An 18,166-nucleotide genomic window follows, 5' to 3' on the forward strand; every position below is an offset into this window, starting at 1 on the left:
ACCATTTTTCCTTGTGAAGTTATGCTGTGTATATATGGCACAATGGGAGTGGCGGTCCCCATATGTGGTCAGATCTCGCAATATCACGCAGGGTTCAGACGAGACTGCAGTGCCCTGTTATCACATAGCATACTGCTGCCGTGACAACAGCTATTAACCTTACTCTCTCTTATGGTAACTAGTGACATCATTTTGAAATTGACTGAGTTGGAACTTTGTAATGAAGGTGAAGTCTAACTAACTGGCCAGAAACTCCCCATTAACAGTACTGTCACAAGAACAAATGTAGAGAATTTGATTGAGTTTCAGTTTACAGCAAAATCTTTTGTGTATAACTTGCTATAGCTTTCCACTTCTTCCTTCTAGTTTACTTGAAGGAACGTTTAAAATGCAGAGTCTGGAAACATCCAACATATCTGTCATAGACCTCCTGATGGGAAAGTTCTGCAAAACTGCAAGCTGTGAAACTGATCTATCTGAATGCGCTATTCACTCAGTGACAAACACGAAAAATATTTCCCTCGACTTCATCTGTTCCCTTTATGTTGATGATGACTCTGTTTTGCATTGTGACTCTGAGGATGAGCTGCATTATTTCTTTTGTAGAAAATGGTGACATCAGCTCTGCTTTGATTAAACTGACGGACCCAGCACCTACCGTGCCAATCTCCAGGCTGTCCGTCTCCAACATGGTACACAGTGCTCGTAAACACATTGGACGTCGTCGATTCACCGAGGAATCACCACTCAACACAGACATACTGAATTCCATACTGTTGGTGAGATCAATTTAATTTCAGTTTCAATTTTTCAATTTATTTTCATTTATATAGCGCCAAATCACAACAGAGTTGCCTCAAAGCGCTTCACACAGGTAAGGTCTAACCTTACCAACCCCCAGAGCAACAGTGGTAAGGAAAAACTCCCTCTGAGGAAGAAACCTCAAGCAGACCAGACTCAAAGGGGTGACCCTCTGCTTGGGCCATGCTACAAACATAAATTACAGAACAATTCACAGAACAATTCACGGATGAATATACAAGAAATGCTATTGGCGCACAGGACAGGAGGATCGCCAACACGAATACAACTCCCATCTCTGGATGGAGCTGCACCTTAAACAGAGAGAAAAAACAGAATCAGACATCAGAAAGACAAAAAAAATACTGTATAATTTGCCAGCATTAAACAACAAGAAAAACAGGAAATACTAAGGTGATCGCCGGCCACTAGCCCTAAACTTCACTAAAAGACCCAGAATTTAGGTAAAGTTGAGGCCGCAGCCCGCTCCAATTACTAATAAATGAATTAAAAGAGTAAAAAGCGTAAAACAAAACTGTACCAGTATGCTAGCCATATGAAAGGGAAAATAAGTGCGTCTTAAGTCTGGACTTGAAAATCTCCACAGAGTCTGACTGTTTTATTGACGCAGGGAGATCATTCCACAGAACAGCGCACGATAAGAGAAAGCTCTGTGACCTGCAGACTTATTATTCACCTTGGGGACACAAAGTAGTCCTGCACCCTGAGAATGTAAAGCCCGGGCCGGTACGTAAGGTTTAATTAGGTCAGCTAAGCAGGAAGGTGCCAGTCCATGAATAATTTTATAGGTTAGTAGCAGAACCTTAAAATCTGATCTCACTGGGACAGGAAGCCAGTGAAGGGATGCCAAAATGGGTGTAATGTGGTTGTACTTTCTGCTTCGTTTCAAAAGTCTGGTTGCAGCATTTTGAACCAATTGGAGACCCCTAATGCTAGACTGTGATAAACCAGACCACTGAAGTACTAATTTTAATGCAAAACAAAAACAGTTCTGTTTGTCTCATGAGCAGTTCTAAAATAAACAAAAATGTGTTGTTTGCCCAACTAATCTAGTTTGATACTGATTAGCATGAAATCACACAAAGTAAACCCCGCATGTACACATCTTCTATATTATAATAGCCAAGTGGCCTCTGTGTGCGTGTGTGTATGGCTTTGATCATGCAAAAGCCGGGAAGAACTGACATTTGCCGTTTAGTATGCTTATATATTCTGGGTCAAGGATGAATGCTGCCAAAAACGGAAAGTTGATAGGACAAATATTTTTGGAGAAATTAGCAATTTTAACAAACCAGTAACCAATGGACATTGTGCTGCAGTGCACTATGGGATTTCGGGATTTTGAGGTTTTAAATGTTGTTATTGTGGTTTATGTAAGTTTAACGGTGTTGTTAGTGTTACTTTTTATTGTGTTTTTGTAGCTCAATTGGTTGTTGCTCATGTTGCTCTTACCATGAGTGACTTAAGTTTCATGTTGGTACCATGGGTGAAATGTGCAGTGTTTTTAATTTGTTCTGCCACTATCTTTGTTTGTGAAATTAAAAGCACCTGCTTACAACAGGTGGGCATGCATGCAGCTTCAATCACAGAGAAACTGTGGAGAGCTGACATTTGACGTTTGGTATGCTTATGTATTTTGGGGCAAGGAGGAACGCTGTGAAAACGGCACAATGAATGTTGCTAACTACTTTCTGGAGTCATGCCATTCCAGCAGGTGGCATTAATTCATCCTTACATTAAAAGCATGAGTGTGGTGAGTGATTTTAAGTTCAATGTAAGTACATAATATAATTGTAAATACATCAAAAATACATGCCTGACACAAGAAAGCAAAAACACTTATTTCCATTGTGGTCCATTTAAAAATCAAATGACAGAAGTAGAAATATAATAATAATGATAATAATAGTAATAATAATAATCATAATAATAGTGTATATGATAACAAGAACCTAAACAATTTATAAATACAGGTGCTGGTCTTATAATTAGAATATCTTGAAAAAGTTGATTTATTTCAGTAATTCCATTCAAAAACTGAAACTTCCACACAGACTGATATATATCAAGTGTTTATTCCTTTTAATTTTGATGATTATAACTGACAACAAATGAAACCCCCAAACTCAGTATCTCCGAAAATTTGAATATTGTGAAAAGGTTCAATATTGAAGACACCTGGTGGCACACTCTAATCAGCTAATTAACTCAAAACACCTGCAAAGGCCTTTAACTGGTTTCTCAGTGTAGTTCTTTAGGCTACACAATCAATCAATCAATTAATTTTATTTATATAGCGCCAAATCACAACAAACAGTTGCCCCAAGGTGCTTTATATTGTAAGGCAAGGCCATACAATAATTACGTAAAAACCCCAACGGTCAAAATGACCCCCTGTGAGCAAGCACTTGGCGACAGTGGGAAGGAAAAACTCCCTTTTAACAGGAAGAAACCTCCAGCAGAACCAGGCTCAGGGAGGGGCAGTCTTCTGCTAGGACTGGTTGGGGCTGAGGGAGAGAACCAGGAAAAAGACATGCTGTGGAGGGGAGCAGAGATCAGTCACTAATGATTAAATGCAGAGTGGTGCATACAGAGCAAAAAGAGAAAGAAACACTCAGTGCATCATGGGAACCCAGCAGTCTAAGTCTATAGCAGCATAACTAAGGGATGGTTCAGGGTCACCTGATCCAGCCCTAACTATAAGCTTTAGCAAAAAGGAAAGTTTTAAGCCTAATCTTAAAAGTAGAGAGGGTGTCTGTCTCCCTGATCTGAATTGGGAGCTGGTTCCACAGGAGAGGAGCCTGAAAGCTGAAGGCTCTGCCTCCCATTCTACTCTTACAAACCCTAGGAACTACAAGTAAGCCTGCAGTCTGAGAGCGAAGCGCTCTATTGGGGTGATATGGTACTATGAGGTCCCTAAGATAAGATGGGACCTGATTATTCAAAACCTTATAAGTAAGAAGAAGAATTTTAAATTCTATTCTAGAATTAACAGGAAGCCAATGAAGAGAGGCCAATATGGGTGAGATATGCTCTCTCGTTCTAGTCCCCGTTAGTACTCTAGCTGCAGCATTTTGAATTAACTGAAGGCTTTTCAGGGAACTTTTAGGACAACCTGATAATAATGAATTACAATAGTCCAGCCTAGAGGAAATAAATGCATGAATTAGTTTTTCAGCATCACTCTGAGACAAGACCTTTCTAATTTTAGAGATATTGCGTAAATGCAAAAAAGCAGTCCTACATATTTGTTTAATATGCACATTGAATGACATATCCTGATCAAAAATGACTCCAAGATTTCTCACAGTATTACTAGAGGTCAGGGTAATGCCATCCAGTGTAAGGATCTGGTTAGACATCATGTTTCTAAGATTTGTGGGGCCAAGTACAATAACTTCAGTTTTATCTGAGTTTAAAAGCAGGAAATTAGAGGTCATCCATGTCTTTATGTCTGTAAGACAATCCTGCAGTTTAGCTAATTGGTGTGTGTCCTCTGGCTTCATGGATAGATAAAGCTGGGTATCATCTGCGTAACAATGAAAATTTAAGCAATGCCGTCTAATAATACTGCCTAAGGGAAGCATGTATAAAGTGAATAAAATTGTTCCTAGCACAGAACCTTGTGGAACTCCATAATTAACCTTAGTCTGTGAAGAAGATTCCCCATTTACATGAACAAATTGTAATCTATTAGATAAATATGATTCAAACCACCGCAGCGCAGTGCCTTTAATACTTATGGCATGCTCTAATCTCTGTAATAAAATTTTATGGTCAACAGTATCAAAAGCAGCACTGAGGTCTAACAGAACAAGCACAGAGATGAGTCCACTGTCTGAGGCCATAAGAAGATCATTTGTAACCTTCACTAATGCTGTTTCTGTACTATGATGAATTCTAAAACCTGACTGAAACTCTTCAAATAGACCATTCCTCTGCAGATGATCAGTTAGCTGTTTTACAACTACCCTTTCAAGAATTTTTGAGAGAAAAGGAAGGTTGGAGATTGGCCTATAATTAGCTATGATAGCTGGGTCAAGTGATGGCTTTTTAAGTAATGGTTTAATTACTGCCACCTTAAAAGCCTGTGGTACATAGCCAACTAATAAAGATAGATTGATCATATTTAAGATCAAAGCATTAAATAATGGTAGGGCTTCCTTGAGCAGCCTGGTAGGAATGGGGTCTAATAGACATGTTGATGGTTTGGATGAAGTAACTAATGAAAATAACTCAGACAGAACAATCGGAGAGAAAGAGTCTAACCAAATACCGGCATCACTGAAAGCAGCCAAAGATAACGATATGTCTTTGGGATGGTTATGAGTAATTTTTTCTCTAATAGTTAAAATTTTATTAGCAAAGAAAGTCATGAAGTCATTACTAGTTAAAGTTAATGGAATACTCGGCTCAATAGAGCTCTGACTCTTTGTCAGCCTGGCTACAGTGCTGAAAAGAAACCTGGGGTTGTTCTTATTTTCTTCAATTAGTGATGAGTAGTAAGATGTCCTAGCTTTACGGAGGGCTTTTTTTTATAGAGCAACAGACTCTTTTTCCAGGCTAAGTGAAGATCTTCTAAATTAGTGAGACGCCATTTCCTCTCCAACTTACGGGTTATCTGCTTTAAGCTGCGAGTTTGTGAGTTATACCACGGAGTCAGGCACTTCTGATTTAAAGCTCTCTTTTTCAGAGGAGCTACAGCATCCAAAGTTGTCTTCAGTGAGGATGTAAAACTATTGACGAGATACTCTATCTCACTTACAGAGTTTAGGTAGCTACTCTGCACTGTGTTGGTATATGGCATTAGAGAACATAAAGAAGGAATCATATCCTTAAACCTAGTTACAGTGCTTTCTGAAAGACTTCTAGTGTAATGAAACTTATTCCCCACTGCTGGGTAGTCCATCAGAGTAAATGTAAATGTTATTAAGAAATGATCAGACAGAAGGGAGTTTTCAGGGAATACTGTTAAGTCTTCAATTTCCATACCATAAGTCAGAACAAGATCTAAGATATGATTAAAGTGGTGGGTGGACTCATTTACATTTTGAGCAAAGCCAATTGAGTCTAATAATAGATTAAATGCAGTGTTGAGGCTGTCATTCTCAGCATCTGTGTGGATGTTAAAATCGCCCACTATAATTATCTGAGCTAAGCACTAAGTCAGACAAAAGGTATGAAAATTCACAGATAAACTCACAGTAACGACCAGGTGGACGATAGATAATAACAAATAAAACTGGTTTTTGGGACTTCCAATTTGGATGGACAAGACTAAGGGGGAAGACAATCATGGGGAAAACTCCTGACTTGACATCTTGCCTAGGCTAAAGACAAAAAGGCCTGGACTGCTGGTGAGTGGTCCAAAGTTATGTTCTCTCATGAAAGTAATTTTTACATTTCCTTTGGAAATCAAGGACCCAGAGTCTGGAGAAAGAGAATCCACGTTGCTTGAGGTCCAGTGTAAAGTTTCCACAGTCAGTGATGGTTTTGGGTGCCATGTCATCTGTTGGTGTTGGTCCACTGTGTTTTCTGAGGTCCAAGGTCAATGCAGCCGTTTACCAGGAAGTTGTAGAGCACTTCATGCTTCCTGCTGCTGACCAACTTTATGGAGATGCAGATTTTATTTTCCAACAGGACTTGGCACCTCCACACAGTGCTAAAGTGACCAGTACCTGGTTTAAGGACCATGGTATCCCTGTTCTTAATTGGCCAGCAAACTCACCTCACCTTAACCCCATAGAAAATCTATGGGGTATTCTGAAGAGGAAGATGCGACACGCCAGACCCAACAATGCAGAAGAGCTGAAGGCCACTATCACAGCAACTTGGGCTCTCATACCACCTGAGCAGTGCCACAGACTGATCGACTCTATGCCATGTCACATTGCTGCAGTAATTCAGGCAAAAAGGAGCCCCAACTACATATTGAGTGCTGTACATGCTCATACTGTTCATGTTCATACTTTTCAGTTGGCCAACATTTCTAGAAATCCTTTTTTGTATTGGTCTTAAGTAATATTCTAATTTTCTGAGATATTGAATTTGGGATTTTCATTGTCAGTTGTAATCATCAAAATTAAAAGAAATAAACATTTGAAATATATCCGTCTGTGTGTTTTTAATGAATATAATATAGAAGTTTCACTTTTTGACTGGAATTACTGAAATAAATCAACTTTTTCATGATATTCTAATTATATGACCAGCACCTGTACATTAAGACAGTAAATTAACATTAAAAGGTTCAAAAACTTTCTGGACTCAGACCATTCCAACTCATTGTACACGCTTTGCTTAATTTATTACCACCCTTACCACAAAAATGTCAGCTACCTATTTTATAAACACTACCCAATCTAGAGCCCATGGATCCCCACACTACTTTAAATTTAAAGTGCAGTAGTGTTTCTTACTGAACAGTGGGTGAGTATTTCCCATCAGAGCCTACAGCTGAAATCAGTTAATGCGATAACCTGCCTCACTGAATTCACCAGTGGATAGCAGCTATATCAGGTAGCATACATGCTGTTGCATGCACTCTGGTGTGGAACTGTCCTTGGTGCTGAGTGGAATCTAACCAGGTAGAACATTAGTTCATTGCCACTACCTCTGAGTCTCGTTTAGTAATTGCTTATTAGACACAAAGACATTGCAGTGGTTCTCAAGGATTCTCTGCAAAAGTTTGTATGAAAGACATCTAGTCATCATCTTGAGTTAGAATAGTCTTTATTGTCATTGTATTGGGGGGGGGGGGTACAAAGAAATTGAGGTGCTCCTGCATAGATACTGTACACCACAAAAAACTAGACATATGCCATGAAAAACTGTTAAATATAAAATATGTACTGTATACTAATGCTGTTAAGGTGCTAAAGGCAGGAAGAGGTATGTTGGGTTGGTTGTTGTCCAGGGGGTGGGGGGGTAGATTGGGTTAGAGCGCCTTTATTGGAGAGTGGCGTCAGTTCAGAACATGGTGCCATTTTTAACTGCGCTGAACAACTGAAAGAACCTTTTAATGTTTTCAGCATTTTTTAAACTCATTTAACCACATACAGCAACACATCCAGGTACAGGTACTATCAAAATAAATATAAAAATAGTTAAGCTATCAAATTGACATAAATGTATGATTTATTTAATTAATTTAAAGCCTGATTTATGCAGCTGCTGCTCTGTAATTCCGTGTCATGCCATGACGTGTGTGACAGTTTGAAAGTTCTCCGTCTCTGGATTATGATTTATTCTGGACTAATTTCACCCTCAACAAGATTTTCTTTCTGCAATCATCACCTCCAAATCAAAGGTAAGCTGTACATTTTCCTCTTTTACCCACTTTGTGCTGTAAATGTGCGGACTTTTCTGATCCATTTATCAGCATGTGCACTATAAAACCTATTATAATATGATGGCAGATGAAGGATTGAAAGCAGATCACACTTTCCTCAAATCGGTGAAGGTCAGAGCCAAACTTTAATTTGTACCTCTGCACGTCCAGACTGCTCGGGGTTATTAATGGAAATACATTGCGATCGGACGGGACATTTATCCGATGTGAGCCATATATATGTAACAGATTAGTTACAGTCAGGAGGCAACAGACATCTACAGGAATCCTGAATCAGGACGTGTGCCTCATTAATGACCGGGTCTGTTGGGAAAGTGTAGTGACACGGACCCACAACAGGGGGCACAAATGAACGGTCAATAGATGAGCCAAAATATAACAATTTAATGTTGTGAATGTGCACAACGAACATACAGACAATCTCAGAATATCATAACAGTCAATACACAAAGGTGACGTGTGGGCAGGCTCGAGGATAGAAGACGTCTGTCCTAAGAAGAGCCGGAACCACACGATTTCCGCCGCCCCAGAACCTGGTGAATACTGGAGCCGCCAAGTCCCGAATTCCCAGGTGATCACTGTCCCCTACTGTCGGATCTGGTACTGCTGGCGAAGAACAAAGACAGTCAAGTGTGGGTGTGTGTACACCCAGTAACAACAACGGTGGGAATGCCACCTCCACCTCTCACTCAATAACTTGCAGAGTACTGTAGATTCCTCAGGGGAAAAGAGTGCCTTCAGCGCTCTCTCAGCTTCCACCGACGGAGGAACTGGTACTCCTGCAAACACTCACAATATACAAATATTGCAATTACAAAACGGCTGAGGATATTACCTCCAATGAAGTATGATATCTCGGCAACGAGGTGGAGATGACGTCTGGTCTTTATGGAGTGAGATGATGTTGAGTAGATGGGTGACAGCTGTCAAGAGGTAATGAGCGACAGCTGTCACCTCCGGCTGTGTCCATGGCGGCAGCGCCCTCTCGTGCCTGAAGCCCGCACTTCAGGCAGGGCGCCCTCTGGTGGTGGGCCAGCAGTACCGCCTCTTCTGGCAGCCCACACAACAGGACCCCCCCCTCAACGGGCGCCTCCTGGCGCCCGACCATGTTTGTCGGGGTGTCGGCGGTAGAAGTCGGCCAGGAGGGCCGGATCCAGGATGAAGCTCCTCTTCACCCAGGAGCGTTCTTCGGGTCCATACCCCTCCCAGTCCACCAGATATTGGAACCCCCGACCCACCCGATGGACGTCCAGGAGCCGGCGCACCGTCCAAGCCGGCCCCCCGTCGATGATCCGAGCAGGGGCCGTGGATCGCCGGCGGTCTGCATGGGTCTTCGCCCTCGTCCGGGCCTTCAACAAGGCAGAGCGGGCGGAGCGCCACACCCGACGGCACTTCCGCAGGTGGGCCTGGACCGAGGGCACACCGACCTCTCCCTCCACCACGGGAAACAACGGGGGCTGATACCCCAAACACACCTCAAATGGGGAGAGGCCAGTGGCCGAAGACACCTGGCTGTTATGCGCATACTCGATCCAGGCCAGATGGTTACTCCAGGCCGTCGGGTGCGCGGATGTGACGCAGCGGAGGGTCTGTTCCAGTTCCTGGTTGACCCGCTCTGCCTGTCCGTTCGTCTGTGGATGGTACCCGGACGAGAGGCTCACGGTGGCCCCCAGTTCCCTGCAGAAGCTCCTCCAGACGTGTGAGGAGAACTGGGGACCACGATCTGAGACGATGTCGGAGGGTATCCCATGCAGACGGACAACGTGGTGGACCAGGAGGTCTGCTGTCTCCTGGGCTGTTGGGAGCTTCGGGAGGGCCACGAAGTGGGCCGCCTTGGAGAAACGGTCCACTATCGTGAAGATGGTGGTGTTGCCCTGGGACGGCGGGAGGCCCGTGACGAAATCCAGGCCGATGTGGGACCAGGGGCGATGAGGCACCGGCAGCGGCTGGAGGAGTCCTTGGTCCTTTGTGTGTACTGCCTTGCCCCTGGCACAGGTGGTGCAGGCCTGGATATATTCCCGGATGTCTGCCTCCATAGACGCCCACCAGAAGCGCTGCCGGACAACTGCCACGGTCCTTCGCAACCCTGGATGACAGGAGAGCTTGGAACCGTGACAGAAGTCCAAGACTGCAGCTCTGGCCTCTGGTGGGACGTACAGACGGTTCTTCGGACCTGTTCCTGGGTCCGGGCTCCGTGCCAGGGCCTCCCGGACGGTCTTCTCCACGTCCCAGGTGAGGGTGGCCACGATAGTGGACTCAGGCAGGATGGGCTCCGGTGGATCCGACAGTGCAGTTTTGACCTCCTCTTCGTGTACCCGGGACAAGGCATTTGACCTCTGGTTCTTGGTCCCGGGGCGATAGGTGATCCGGAAGTCAAAACGCCCGAAGAACAGTGACCAGCGGGCTTGCCTGGGGTTCAGCCGCTTGGCGGTCCTGATATACTCCAGGTTCCGATGGTCAGTGAAAACCGTGAATGGCACAGACGCTCCCTCCAACAGGTGTCTCCACTCCTCAAGAGCCTCTTTCACCGCAAGGAGTTCTCGATTGCCGACGTCATAGTTCCGTTCAGCCGGGGTCAACCTGCGTGAAAAGTAGGCACACGGGTGAAGAACCTTATCGGTCTCTCCGCTCTGGGACAGCACGGCTCCTATCCCTGAGTCAGAGGCGTCCACTTCAACCATGAACTGGCGGCTAGGGTCGGGCTGCACCAAAACTGGCGCAGTAGAGAACCGTCGTTTCAACTCCTTGAACGCGGTTCGCACCGATCCGACCAGGTGAAGGGGACTTTTGGAGAGGTCAGGGCTGTCAGGGGGCTAACTACCTGACTGTAGCCCTTAATGAACCTCCTATAGAAATTAGCGAAGCCGAGGAACTGTTGCAGCTTCCTACGGCTTGTTGGTTGGGGCCAATCTCTCACCGCCGCAACCTTGGCCGGATCAGGGGCGACGGAGTTAGAGTAGATGATAAACCCCAGGAAGGACAAAGACGTGCGGTGAAACTCGCACTTCTTGCCCTTCACAAACAGTCGGTTCTCTAACAACCGCTGCAGGACCTGATGTACATGCTGGACATGGGTCTCAGGATCCGGAGAAAAGATGAGAATATCGTCCAGATATACGAAGATGAATCGGTGCAGGAAGTCCCGCAAGACGTCGTTAACCAAGGCTTGGAACGTCGCGGGGGCGTTGGTGAGGCCGAACGGCATGACCAGGTACTCAAAGTGACCTAATGAGGTGTTAAATGCCGTCTTCCATTCGTCTCCCTTCCGGATCCAAACCAGGTGATACGCATTTCTAAGATCCAGCTTAGTAAAGATTTTGGCTCCATGCAGGGGGGTGAACACGGAATCTAACAATGGCAACGGGTATCGGTTGCGAACCGTAATCTCATTCAGCCCCCTGTAATCAATACATGGACGAAGTCCGCCATCTTTCTTGCCCACAAAAAAGAAACCTGCCCCCATCGGGGAGGTGGAGTTCCGGATCAGCCCGGCAGCTAATGAGTCCCGGATGTAGGTCTCCATTGATTCGCGCTCAGGTCGTGAGAGGTTGTACAGCCTGCTGGACGGGAACTCAGCGCCTGGAACCAAATCAATGGCACAATCGTACGGACGGTGCGGGGGAAGGGTGAGTGCCAGATCCTTACTGAAGACGTCAGCAAGATCGTGGTACTCAACCGGCACTGCCGTCAGATTGGGAGGGACTTTGACCTCCTCCTTAGCCTGTGAACCGGGAGGAACCGAGGATCCTAAACACCCCCGATGGCAGGTTTCGCTCCACTGAACCACCACCCCAGACGGCCAATCAATCCGGGGATTGTGCTTCAACATCCATGGGATGCCCAAAATCACGTGGGAGGTAGAAGGAGTTACAAAAAACTCAATCTCCTCCCGGTGGTTTCCAGACACCACCAGAGTTACTGGTGGTGTCTTGTGTGTGAGTAAAGGGAGGAGGGTGCCATCTAGTGCCCGCACCTGCAACGGCGAAGGAAGCGCCACCAGAGGGAGCCCTACCTCCCTTGCCCATCTGCTGTCTAGCAGATTCCCTTCTGACCCCGTGTCCACCAGTGCTCGGGCTTGAAGGGTTAAATCCCCGCTCAGGATTGTGACTGGGAGTCATGTGGCAGTTTGTGTGTGTCTCACTTGAATGTTTTGACCCCCCCTTAGCCCAGTCTCTAAGGGCTAGTGTTGTCGTTTTGGCCGTTTGGGGCAGTTTCTCTGTGTGTGCTCAGTTGAGCTGCAGAGAAAACACTCTCCACGGATCAGCCTCCCCATTTTGGCCCTGTGCGTTTCCCTAACAACGTCAGCAGGGGGAGCTGTTGCCCCACAAAGCGCTGCGGCTGTGGAGCGTGGGGAGGGCGGCCCCTTTTCGAACCCGGAAGGGAGAGGGGCGGCGCGTATCCGGTCACGTCCTTCGCCTCGCTCCCGACGGCGTTCCTCCAACCGATTGTCTAACCGTATAACGAGATCGATACGCCCATCTAAATCCCGCGGTTCCTCCTTAGCTACCAGCTGCTCCTTCAGAACCAATGATAGTCCGTTTATGAAGGCGGCGCGGAGCGCAACGTTATTCCAGCCGGACCTCGCAGCCGCGATGCGGAAGTTGACTGCATAAGCGGCTGCGCTCTCGCGTCCCTGTCTCATTGACAGCAGCACGGTTGAAGCGGTCTCTCCTCTGTTAGGGTGATCAAACACTGTTCTGAACTCCCCACAAACCCAGTGTATGCTGATAACAACCGTGAGTTCTGTTCCCAGAGCGCCGTAGCCCAGGCGCGTGCTTTACCCCGAAGCAGAGCAATCACATAAGCTATTTTACTAGCATCTGACGCGTACATGACGGGACGTTGTGCGAAGACGAGCGAACACTGCATGAGAAAGTCCGCGCACGTCTCCACACAACCTCCGTACGGCTCAGGAGGGCTTATGTATGCTTCAGGGGATGGAGGGAGGGGTTGTTGAACCACCACTGGAACGTTTATATCCTGCACAGGGTCGGCAGGAGGACGAGCTGCAGCAGTGCCCTGAGCGCTCGCCGCCATCTGTGCGGAGAGAGCCTCCACCCTGCGGTTCAGGAGGATGTTTTGCTCAGTCATTTGATCCAACTGAGCCGTAAAGGCAGTGAGAATGTGCTGCAGCTCACCAATCACGTCTCCTGCAGACGCCTGCGCTCCCTGCTCTCCCATTGGTCGTTCAACAGCCGGGTGACGCCCCTCGGAGTCCATGACGCTGGCCGAGATATCCTGTTGGGAAAGTGTAGTGACACGGACCCACAACAGGGGGCGCAAATGAACGGTCAATAGATGAGCCAAAATATAACAATTTAATGTTGTGAATGTGCACAACGAACATACAGACAATCTCAGAATATCATAACAGTCAATACACAAAGGTGACGTGTGGGCAGGCTCGAGGATAGAAGACGTCTGTCCTAAGAAGAGCCGGAACCACACGATTTCCGCCGCCCCAGAACCTGGTGAATACTGGAGCCGCCAAGTCCCGAATTCCCAGGTGATCACCGTCCCCGACTGTCGGATCTGGTACTGCTGGCGAAGAACAAAGACAGTCAAGTGTGGGTGTGTGTACACCCAGTAACAACAACGGTGGGGATGCCACCTCCACCTCTCACTCAATAACTTGCAGAGTACTGTAGATTCCTCAGGGGAAAAGAGTGCCTTCAGCGCTCTCACAGCTTCCACCGACGGAGGAACTGGTACTCCTGCAAACACTCACAATATACAAATATTGCAATTACAAAACGGCTGAGGATATTACCTCCAATGAAGTATGATATCTCGGCAACGAGGTGGAGATGACGTCTGGTCTTTATGGAGTGAGATGATGTTGAGTAGATGGGTGACAGCTGTCAAGAGGTAATGAGCGACAGCTGTCACCCCCGGCTGTGTCCATGGCGGCAGCGCCCTCTCATGCCTGAAGCCCGCACTTCAGGCAGGGCGCCCTCTGGTGGTGGGTCAGCAGTACCTCCTCTTCTGGCAGCCCACACAACAGGGTCCAAATTTCCACTGAGGTTTTTTTTCTGACAAATGTATTTGATCCATTATCAAAATGTAATCTGCATGTTCACTGTAAAAACTATTAAGATATGATGAGAGACGAAGGAGTGAAGGTAGCAAAGTGTCATATCACAGCCTTTTGCTCTGTCTGATTTAACAGGTGCACGTCAGGCTGCAGCTCCGAGTCTGAGCATGGTGTGAAAAAAATAAGAGGTCGGGCTTTAGTCACGGAAATGACTCCGGTCCCACATGTGAGGGGTTTAATGGAAATATAGAGCAATCGGATGGGACATTTTATCCGATGTCGGCGAAAAATCCGCTGTACAAAATGTGTTATATACGGTGTTTATTACATGGAAAATGATACAACTAAGTTTGGGACTTTTTTGTCCGGTGACTGCGAATATCCGGTTTATACAACGACTGTTTAGGTGAGTTTTACTGTACATGGGACTGAACAAGAAATTTACCGACCTCTCAATGCTTTGATCATGATGTTGGCTTCCATCCCACACAGCTGACTTTATTTTCCCCAATTTTTCTTCTGTTCGGATCGGAAGGGAATCTGTACTTCTTGAACCCCTTGCTGTGTCTGTTTGTGCCTCCAAATGCACAGCAACCTGGGATTTTCAGCAAATAAATAAATAAAATAGCTGGATTTACATGCAGACACATTAACAGCGAACACTATTTTGAACTGAAGATGGCACCACGAGTCACATGACCGATTTTTTTCGGCTCGTCATGTCGCCACACTCTCTATCAAGGCACTCTAGAGTTGGGTTGTTTGTTTTCCGGATCAATATTCAACATGTTTATTTTAAGTGGTACTTGGTTTGTGAAGAGGTTTTGATGTGTTTTTGTCAATGTTCTAGTATCTCTTCCCAGATGCTGCTGTGGAGAAGTCACCTGACCATATCAAAAATAAGATGGAGCAGGCAAACACAGGTGGCAAGACCAAGATGGATCAAGACTCTGACAGTGTATGTTTGTTGTTCTTCCAAGTTCACAACATGAAGATTGTATTAGGAACACAAAATTTCACTTGTCTCAGGTTTTGTTTCTTTCCTAAAACATTTGGCAGTCGACAATTGTCTAACCTTATATTATCAGGTGTGAAAATTCAACCCCCTCCTCTGCATCGTGACACCTGGATAATAGATTCAGTAGCTTCTCACAAATCCAACAAGACCAAGCATTCATGATATGCACACTCTTAAGGCTATGAAATTGGGCTATTAGTAAAAAAAAAGTTGAAAAGGGGGTGTTCAAAATAATAGTAGTGTGGCATTCAGTCAGTGAGTTTGTCAATTTTGTGGAACAAACAGGTGTGAATCACGCGTCCCCTATTTAAGGATGAAGCCAGCACCTGTTCAACATGCTTTTCTCTTTGAAAGCCGGAGGAAAATGGGACGTTCAAGACATTGTTCAGAGGAACAGCGTAGTTTGATTAAAAAGTTGATTGGAGAGGGGAAAACCTATACGCAGGTGCAAAAAATTATAGGCTGCTCATCTACAATGATCTCCAATGCTTTAAAATGGACAAAAAACAGAGACGGGTGGAAGAAAACAGAAAACAACCATCAAAATGGATAGAAGAATAACCAGAATGGCAAAGGCTCACCCATTGATCATCTCCAGGATGATCAAAGACAGTCTGGAGTTACCTGTAAGTGCTGTGACAGTTAGAAGACGCTTCTGTGAAGCTAATTTATTTGCAAGAATCCCCCACAAAGTCCCTCTGTTAAGTAAAAGACATGCAGAAGAGGTTACAATTTGCCAAAGAACACATCAACTGGCCTAAAGAGAAATGGAGGAATATTTTGTGGACTGATGAGAGTAAAATTGTTCTTTTTGGGTCCAAGGGCCGCAGACAGTTTGTGAGACGACCCCCAAACTCTGAATTTAAGCCACAGTTCACAGTGAAGACAGTGAAGCATGGTGGTGCAAGCATCATGATATGGGCATGTTTCTCCTACTATGGTGTTGGGCCTATATATCGCATAGCAGGTATCATGGATCAGTTTGGATATGTCAAAATACTTGAAGAGGTCATGTTTTGCCTTATGCTGAAGAGGACATGCCCTTGAAATGGGTGTTTCAACAAGACAGTGACCCCAAGCACACTAGTAAACGAGCAAAATCTTGGTTCCAAACCAACAAAATTAATGCCTCGCAGATGTGAAGAAATCATGAAAAACTGTGGTTATACAACTAAATACTAGTTTAGTGATTCACAGGATTGCTAAAAAAGCAGTTTGAACATAATAGTTTTGAGTTTGTAGCGTCAACAGCAGATGCTACTATTATTGTGAACACTGTTGAATCTACTGGTACCTTGTTTCCCATGTAACAGTAAGAAATATACTCAAAACCTGGATTAATCTTTTTAGTCACATAGCACTACTGTTATTCTGAACACTACTTTATGTGTGTGTGTCCATGGCTGTTTACAGTACGTATGGCTCAGGGGATGAAGGCATTTGTCAGCCTGCTGGTGTGGGACTCTGTTGACCTGTAGCATCTCCCAGAGGGCAACAGGTCAAATGGGGTGGGTGGGGTGTGTGTGAGTAGGGTGTGTGGGGGTCTCCTGTGATGGCTTTGGTTCTCCTCAGGCAGCAGTGGTTGGGCAGAGGGTAGCCGATGTCCTTTTGGGCAGTGTTTATGACCCCCTGCATGCCGTCCTTTCTTTGGCCTTGGATCCCGTGTACCGCACGCCCAGACACTGTGTCAGTACACTGTCCACCGAGGGTGATAGAAGGACAGCAGCAGGTTCATGTCAAGGTTGTTCTTCCTGAGGACACGCAGAAAGAACAACAAAGTGCTGAGCCTTCTTAACCAGAATCCTGATTTTGGAGGTCCAGGAGTGGTCTGCAGAGATGTGGGTGCTCAGAAACCTGAAGGTGGTGACAGTTTCCACCCGTTCTCCATTTATGAGGGGGGTGGTCCTGTCTGTTCTTCCTGAAGTCAATGATGAGTTTTTTTTTTTTTTTTCTTATGAACATTCAGGGTCAGGTTGTTCTCTGAGCATCAGAGCGACAGTTTCTCCACCTCTGCCTTGTATTCTGTCTTGTTCTCATCACAGATGAGTCCAACCACTGTGGTATCATCCGCATATTTTATGATCTGGTTAGTTGGGTGGGTTGGAGAGCTGTCGTAGGTGTACAGGGTGTACAATAGAGGGCCCAGAATGCAGCCATGAGGGGAACCAGTGCTGAGTGTGAGTGTGGAGGAGTGGTGGGGGCCGAGTGTCACAAACTATTGGTGGCTGGTCAGAAAGTTTTTAATCCATTTACAGGTGGGGAGGGGAATCTGTAATTTACGCAGTTTGGTGATGAGAATATCCGGTATGATGGTGTTAAACACTGAGATGTAGTCCACGAAGAGCATCCTTGCACAGCTCTTCTTGTTCTCCAGGTGGCTCAGTGCTATGTGGTACGTGAAGGCGATGGCGTCCTCCTTAGAGCGGTTTGCACTGTAAGCAAACTGGTGGGTTTGAGGGAGGGAGGGAGGCAGTCTCTGATGGGCTGAGAGATTGATTGCTCCAGGCAGTTCATGATTACAGATATCATGGCGATGGGTCTGCAATCATTCGGGCTTTCTGTGGCAGGTTATTTGGGGATGGGGTCGATGGTGGAGGCCTTCAAAAATGTGGGAACGATGGCATGTGTCAAGAAGAGGTTGAAGAGTTTGGTGAGGATCCCTGCCAGTTGGTCTGCACATGCTTTAATCACGTCCCCCAGGATACTGTCAAGGCCAGCAACTTTCCTGGGGTTCACTGCTCATAGGTTTTTTTTCCTCTCAAGCTCCTAGAGAGAGAGGTGAGGTGCTGGAACCAGGTGGAGGCTGTAACTGCAGGTGTGTGGCGGTGGTGTGGAACCGGGCAAAGAAGCTTTTAGCTCCTCTGCCAGTGTACTGCTACTGCTAGAGGATGTTGGAGGGGGGTGGTCTTTGTAGTTGGTTAGGGCTTGGATCCCCCTCCAC

At 45.8% G+C, this 18,166-nt stretch overlaps 1 protein-coding gene across 1 annotated transcript in view; it reads left to right on the top strand.

The window, feature by feature from the left end:
- The window catches only part of rab3gap1 (RAB3 GTPase activating protein subunit 1), a 146,880-nt gene that overhangs the window by 62,703 nt on the left and 66,011 nt on the right, over positions 1 to 18,166 (top strand). The window contains exons 13-14 of the mRNA XM_034186125.1: positions 607 to 779; positions 15,058 to 15,165. Coding sequence (XP_034042016.1) covers positions 607 to 779; positions 15,058 to 15,165 — 281 coding nt within the window. The remainder of the gene's footprint in view (positions 1 to 606; positions 780 to 15,057; positions 15,166 to 18,166) is intronic.

Source organism: Thalassophryne amazonica, chromosome 14, assembly GCF_902500255.1.
Source record: "Thalassophryne amazonica chromosome 14, fThaAma1.1, whole genome shotgun sequence".
NCBI lineage: Eukaryota > Metazoa > Chordata > Actinopteri > Batrachoidiformes > Batrachoididae > Thalassophryne > Thalassophryne amazonica.